The following is a 7,173-nucleotide window of genomic DNA, read 5'->3' as shown; positions in this document are numbered from 1 at the left end:
TTCAAAGGGGATATCAATACAATGGATAACTTGGAAAAAACTATATAGATTTGATAAAGCTAAGATAAAATGGAGATATTAATCCCGCTCTATGTAAAAACCACTTTACTAAAATAAAAAAATTTTCACACTTATTTGAACTCATTTGTATTATATTTAATTTATTTTATCAAACAATTAAATGAACTAAATATGAACCAATATTTTTTGGTTATCTAAATTTAAAATAGATATTTTGCATAAAATATTAATATTTTTGCGCCCTAAATAGTGAAATTTATCCCTTGTGGTAAGATATCGGATAGAATATTCAATCAAAAATATCAATTGTAAAAAATATAGTAAATTTTCAATTGATATCATAGATTTGGATATACAAGACATTTCTCAATATTAAGTTGCTTTTATATATCTTATAGTAAATAGGAAAGATGGGAGAACGATGAGGAGGATGAACAATAAAAGATGAATTTGAAATTTATATGAATTCGAATATAAAAGAATATGCAGAAAATCAAAATCCAAAATAAAACCAATAGTTTTAAATTTTAACTTTATCACGGGGGGGGGGATTTCCAAAATTCGAGGAGTCGAGCCCCTCTCCAATGACGCTATTAAATAAGATATATAGTTTCTTAAACTTAAATGATTTTAAAAATATAATCTTAGAAAAGGTAATTATTTCTTTAAGTTCATATACCTATGTGAATGACTAGGAAATGTATCGAAAATAATATCGCGTTTGAATGCTCACTAAAACACGGTAGCATAGCTATTTCTTTTTTGAACGGTAATATATAAATAATTTTTACGCAATGATTATAAAAAAAATATCTAAAATTGGGATAGAGATAAACGGAATAACATACTTTCAACATTAACTGATTTTTTCTATACAGTATCTCAGTTCAAATTTATACTTAAGCTGTTTATTCGCGCTAACTAAAGATGATATTTTCCTGAGCCACTTTAAAAATTACTAAACGAAAGCCAATTTTTTTCAAAATTAATGTTTACCATATTATTTATATTCAGCAAAAATTTACTATTTTATATAATAGCAACCATTTAGAAGATATAATGCAGTATGATATATTATAAAAAAAGTCGGCTGTTTGATGCTTTATAGTTGAGTTATAGCTCAAAACTTGCGTGAGTTAATTTAGTTTTCTTTTTTCAAAAAAATATGAGACTAAGGTAGGTTTACGGCTAAAAATTAGTTAGCCTTTTTTTTTACTCGGCTAAAAATAGGTAAAACAAATCTTTTTCAAAAAAGAGCGAGCAAATACATAACGATAGTAATTAGGTAATATTTTATTATTTAATTTGTTACTTTTACAAAGAATAATTCCAAACTATATTATAACATGGTTGAATTTGCAAAAAAAAAATTGGCAATTTATTATGAGAATTATAAAAATATTTTTTATTTACGGAAAACTTATTTCTCGAAAAATAAATTTTTTTTTATTATTATTTAAATACCTTAAAGTGATATATTTATAAATTTTAGTAGGTTATTCTCCTTATCAAGTGTGGTATTAATTTTTTTTGAAATATTTTAAAATAAATATAAATGTCAATTACATGATTGTAAGAATACATTGGGTGGGAGGTGTATAGGAACAGAAAAGGTCGAAGCATTGTTGGGGAGCAGACTAAAAGGATCCTGTGAATAAGGGGCAGGATTTGACAAGGAAAAGTTAGAAAATGATCATTCTAAGGATATTGACGTTATATAAACGGGGAATAGAGTAGGACAGTATTCTTGGATCGACAAAATTAGTCTTTTTTAGGGCACCAACTTTTGGTTCAGTGCATCAATTTTTACTTCCTTATTTATATTATTAAAATTTTATTTTATTTTTTGGTAATTTAATTTGGATTTCATTTCTTTTTGCTAGGGCTGCACCGATGGACAATTTTTTCATCGATCCGATGTTTACATTGATTTATCATTATTCTATATGAAATAAGATAATGGATAATAAAAATGTTTGTAAATTTTTTTTAAATAGCGTTTTAATCAGAATATTCACTTATACTGGCTTTTAAAAAAAATTAAAAGTCTGAAATTTTTAGAAAGATTTTTAATTATAAGATATATAACATAGACCCGCAGGCTCGGCCCGTTTAATTTTTTAAAAAATATCCCTGACCAGGTGGTATATTTTAAAACCAAATGTGTTAAATCGTCATTATTAGCTATAAAAATTAATGTAATATATTTTTAAAAAAATCAAAGCCAAGCAAATGGTCCTCTGCAGGTTCCTGATATATTAAATAATGTCTTATCTTATTAAGTTTTAACCCTTAGACAATAATTATACATATAGTTCCATATTTTTAATGATGATCAGAATTTTCAATTATCTATTTTAGACTTTAATACAAATAATTACAAATGTTAGCGCATATATATTTATATTAAATTTTCTATATATAACAAACGATGATTTTATTTTGAGAATAAAAACAAAATAAATTTAAATTATAATATTGTATATTTTTCTTTATAAAGGCAGAGCATCAAGTTTACGTGATTATGTTGTTAAGTGGCTCGATTTGAGCCGATTTTTAAAAACGGTTAACTCATATTTTATCCAGAAAAATATTAAGCAAGCCTGAAGATTTTGATCATAGATAATAGCACAAAAATATGGCCATCTATTAGAGAAATCTCGAGGCTTAGACAATATTTTCTGGCCAAAATATTGAATTAGCCGTTTTTAAAAATGGGCTCAAATACAGCGTTAAAGAAAGGTGTCTATATCACCAGTTGTGCTGGAGATAAAATATCGATATGTTAATTAATCAAGTTAAGATTCGCATGAATTTTATTTACTATAAGTTCTTTCTTAATAAAAATTAAAAACAATGGAATAAACAATAGACAAATAAAAATACACAAAAATTTTAGGTAATTTTTAATATATTAGTTTATTAAAAAACTTTACTTCTTCTATTATTAAAAAAAATGTAAAAAATATTAAATATTTTGGTAGGGCGATAGTTTAATAGGTTTTCCCGATATGCGCAATAGGGTTTGTATTTTAGATTCATTAATTGATTGAGTTTTATTAAATTTAAATATCTAATTTTGCCGAAAATGCATTCCAATATATGTACAATACCCACCCTAGAAATTTCAGACAATTTTTGATCAACATTTAAAGAAACCTTAATTTATATTAATTTTTTGATATTTTTAATGTAAATTGAAGTTTATTCAAAAGTTCAATATAAAATTGTCAGAAATTTATAGGGTGGGTATCTCATTTAATGATTTAAAATGGAAAAAATAAAACAATACTTATTAAACTATTGCCTAACTAATATTTTTTATATTATAAGACATGGTTTTATAGAAGTTTTTAAAATTTAAAATGTTGAATCTTTTTTTTTATTTAAAAATTAATAAAAATATAAACTCTATGTTAAAAAAGTAACATGAAAAATATTTAAAAAAGGAACAAATATATAAAATTTAAAAAAAAATAATTAAAAAGGTGAATGCTAAGTGAATTATTTGGGCCAAGAATACTTAAACATTAATTAGAACAAATTTGTTTTGTTTGGGTATATAAAAAGAAGATAGATAGATTTGGAAACCATTTAAAATAGATTAAAAGTGGTTAGCCCAAATGTGCAGGATGATGTAGCTATGGTGGGGACAAAGTGGTTATCATCCAAGATAAGAATATTTTTGATATTTTAATCACTCATCCCTAAGAAGAGGGTCATGTATAGTATTGTTAAATGGCTCGATTTGAGCTGCTTTTTAAAAACGGCTAACTCAATATTTAAGCCAGAAAAATATTGCCTAAGCCTCAAGATTTCGTTAATAGATGTCCAAACCTTTGTGTCATCTATGAGCAAAATATTTAGGCTAGCATAATATTTTTCTGAATAAAACATTGAGTTAGCCCTTTTTAAAAATCAGCTCAAATAGAGCTGTTTAACAACACTAGTCATGTACATTATAGAAGAAGCAGGAGGGGGGGGGTCTATGCAAATAAAATCCCATTCCAAGGGTTTTCCGAGAGAGGGAAATTAGTTCAAAAATAAAAATATGTATAAAATCATTACTGGTTAAATTTTTAAAATATAATGGCCAATCCTAAGTTTTTATGAAATTCCAATATTGGTGTCAATCTGATACCAATATTTAATATTGATACAACCCTACTTTTTAATATTGATTTGTATTCCCCTTCCTTAAAGCTTAAATTAATTGGGATTTTCAAGGAGACACCTTTTTAATTTTTATCTTAGGCCGTCATATAAAAGTGTAATATATAATAAAAATTTAATACAGGAAAATCAAATCAAAATTAACAAGAAAAGTAAATTCAAACTAAAATTAGCAAAAAAAGAATTCATCTAAATCAAAACTACCAATATACCCCCCCCCCCCCATTTCAATGGCAATATTGTCATTCACCACCCCTTTGTAATAGAAGCCCATAAATAGAGCTATGCATATGACATGTTTTTGCAGGTCCAGCCACCACCCCCTCCCATTATTATACTTTTGTACTGAATATTTAAATTTAATTTATTATTATATAAAAATTTTAGTTCCCAGCTCATTGCCCTTCTCAGCATAAAATTATCCTTACTATTAATTTTATAAAGTTTTATCAATGTCTAACATAAATAAAATAAGACATTAGCAATTGAATTAATAATACAAGAATGCCTTAATAATAAAACCAAGTATATGTCCAATGAAGATTTAATTCAGCCAAAAAAATAGTATTACCATTTAACAAGTATAAACTTTTTTTAATTCATTACAAACCAAAATAAATAATTTTATAATATTATGTAAAGCATTAAATTCTTATTTATGATCAATTGAAACAGGATCTTGAAAATAGTTTTTGAATTCTTTGGCATATTTAACAGCTAATCTGGGTGATTCTGCACAGGTTTCCATTGTATTCTCAACTCCTACAAATTTATAATTTATATAAAATTATTATTATACCCCTATTCCAGCTATCTCGGCATGCTTTATATATGGTTACTTTATCTGGCAACTATAAAGTTCAATAGTATATTTTTTTTAATTAATAATAAACTTTATCAATTTTTTCAGGCAAATCTGGAAACATTACTTTTTGTATATGGTTTAATTGAGGAGGGCTAAAAATTGGATCGTCCCAAACTCGTCTTTCAATGGTATAATATATACAATAACCTAGGAATCCACCTTTCAGAATTGTCGAGATCCCTTTAAATACTCCCATATGAATTTAGTAGAATGACAAAATGTCGAAAAAACAATTTTTGCATTCTATTAAAAATATAAATGAACTCAAATCGTCCTAGTGCATAACAATAATATAAATATGATATTAATTTGCACAATATTTTTATATATTTTAATTAGTTATACTTAAAACACAAAAGAAAGAATTTGAATAGATATTTTTTATTTTCCTAGTGTCAACATTATATTCCTATTTATCCATTTTCTCCAAATTATTTTTCAAATCCATATTTATAAAATAAATGAGTAGTTCCGAAGAAGTATCATGGATTACTTGGTTCTGTGGTTTACGTGGAAACGAATTTTTTTGTGAAGTTGACGAAGAATATGTTCAAGATAGATTTAATTTAACGGGATTGAGTGAGCAAGTGCCACATTATAGACCTGCCATGGATATGATATTGGATTTGGAACCAGAAGATGATATGGAAGATAATCCAACTCAAAATGATATTATAGAACAGGCAGCAGAACTATTATATGGATTAATTCATGCTCGATACATATTGACTAATAGGGGGATTGCACAGATGCTTGAAAAATATCAGCAAGGTGATTTTGGTTATTGTCCAAGAGTGTTTTGCGAGTCCCAGCACATGCTTCCAATTGGAATGTCTGATGTACCTGGTGAAGATATGGTAAAGTTATATTGCCCAAAATGTATGGATGTATATAATCCACGTTCTGCACGTCACCAACATACTGATGGTTCGTATTTTGGAACTGGGTTTCCTCACATGCTTTTTTTGGTTCACCCAGAATTCAGGCCAAAGAAAGCAAATAATAAATTTGTTTCAAAGTTATTTGGCTTCAAAATTCATCCATCTTGTTATGAAATACAATTGCAGGCATCTAAAAATTATAAATCGCCAGTGCGCACTTTGACATATAATAATGGTCAAGCCAGAAGGCCTCAATAAAAAATTATAAATTATGGGCTTTTTAAAAAGCATGAATATTATGAACATATAATTAATTTCAATGTTATGAATCAATATTGTTTATATAATTAAAATAAATTATTTTAATGGGTTATTTATGTCTCAATTTTGATACTAATAAAGTTTCTAATCAAAATGATATATTTTTTAATTTTGGTCAATTTATATTTAATTGGTTACAAATAATGTGCTTTCATATTATTTAGCGGATAGGTTCATAAACTTTAGTCAACTATAAAACAACGTAGCTATGTATTTATCCAAAAATATTCGAATAAATCTTCAAGTTGAGACTCAACTTAGAGGCTAAATTCAATTTTTTAGGAAAAGTTTGACTATAAACCATAGAGATTGTCAAAGTTTGGTAATTTAACACTAACTTTATCTTTTTAATTTTGATCAAAGTTTGCACACTATAACATCTTTTGAAAGCTTCAAAAACATATTTTATCCTCCTTATCCATCATCATTTTTTTGAAAAATAAGGTTTTTACAATTGAGATAGGTTAATAAATAATGATACCTAATATTTACTATGCCATTCTTTTTAGCTCTAAAGAGTTTTTCTTAAATATTTATAGGGTTGTATGATTCTTATTTATGTTATAAATTTTGAATACTAGAAGCTCCATGTGTTTTGTTAAATGAATTTCTTTAAATTTAATATTTTATTCATTTATCTAACAATAAAATTTAAAATTGAGAAATTTAATCTTAGTTGAAATATGATTTAAAAAATTGTTTTAATGGATCCATTAGGACCTCTTCTTTTTTGTTTTGGAATCCATCATCTCATCTACCAAATTAAACAAAATTTCAACCTAGATCTTAATCTATGGTATTTAGACGATGGGACCATCTGTGACCCTTCAGCTATTGTACTAAGCACCTTTAAACACCTGGAAATCAATTTCCAAGCTACCGACTGGTACTCAACATAAATAAAACAGAATT

General features: G+C 26.2%; 2 protein-coding genes across 2 annotated transcripts; one reads left to right on the top strand and one right to left on the bottom strand.

Moving 5' to 3' along the window:
- Positions 1 to 4,628: 4,628 nt before the first annotated feature.
- LOC135924971 (uncharacterized) lies at positions 4,629 to 5,290 on the bottom strand. The gene is made up of 3 exons (XM_065460104.1): positions 5,088 to 5,290; positions 4,994 to 5,045; positions 4,629 to 4,956 (listed from the first exon to the last, which is right to left on the bottom strand). The coding sequence occupies exons 1-3, from the start codon at positions 5,253 to 5,255 to the stop codon at positions 4,847 to 4,849; spliced, it is 330 nt and encodes a 109-aa protein (XP_065316176.1). The 5' UTR covers positions 5,256 to 5,290; the 3' UTR covers positions 4,629 to 4,846.
- A 175-nt stretch (positions 5,291 to 5,465) lies between these two features.
- Positions 5,466 to 6,304, top strand: LOC135925553 (casein kinase II subunit beta-like). Its single transcript, XM_065460939.1, has one exon. The coding sequence runs from the start codon at positions 5,521 to 5,523 to the stop codon at positions 6,196 to 6,198; it is 678 nt and encodes a 225-aa protein (XP_065317011.1). The 5' UTR covers positions 5,466 to 5,520; the 3' UTR covers positions 6,199 to 6,304.
- The last annotated feature ends 869 nt before the right edge of the window (positions 6,305 to 7,173 follow it).

This window comes from Gordionus sp. m RMFG-2023, chromosome 2 (genome assembly GCF_954871325.1).
Source record: "Gordionus sp. m RMFG-2023 chromosome 2, tfGorSpeb1-WG-v2, whole genome shotgun sequence".
Lineage (NCBI taxonomy): Eukaryota > Metazoa > Nematomorpha > Gordioida > Chordodea > Parachordodidae > Gordionus > Gordionus sp. m RMFG-2023.
This window is presented reverse-complemented; position numbering and strand designations above follow the sequence as displayed.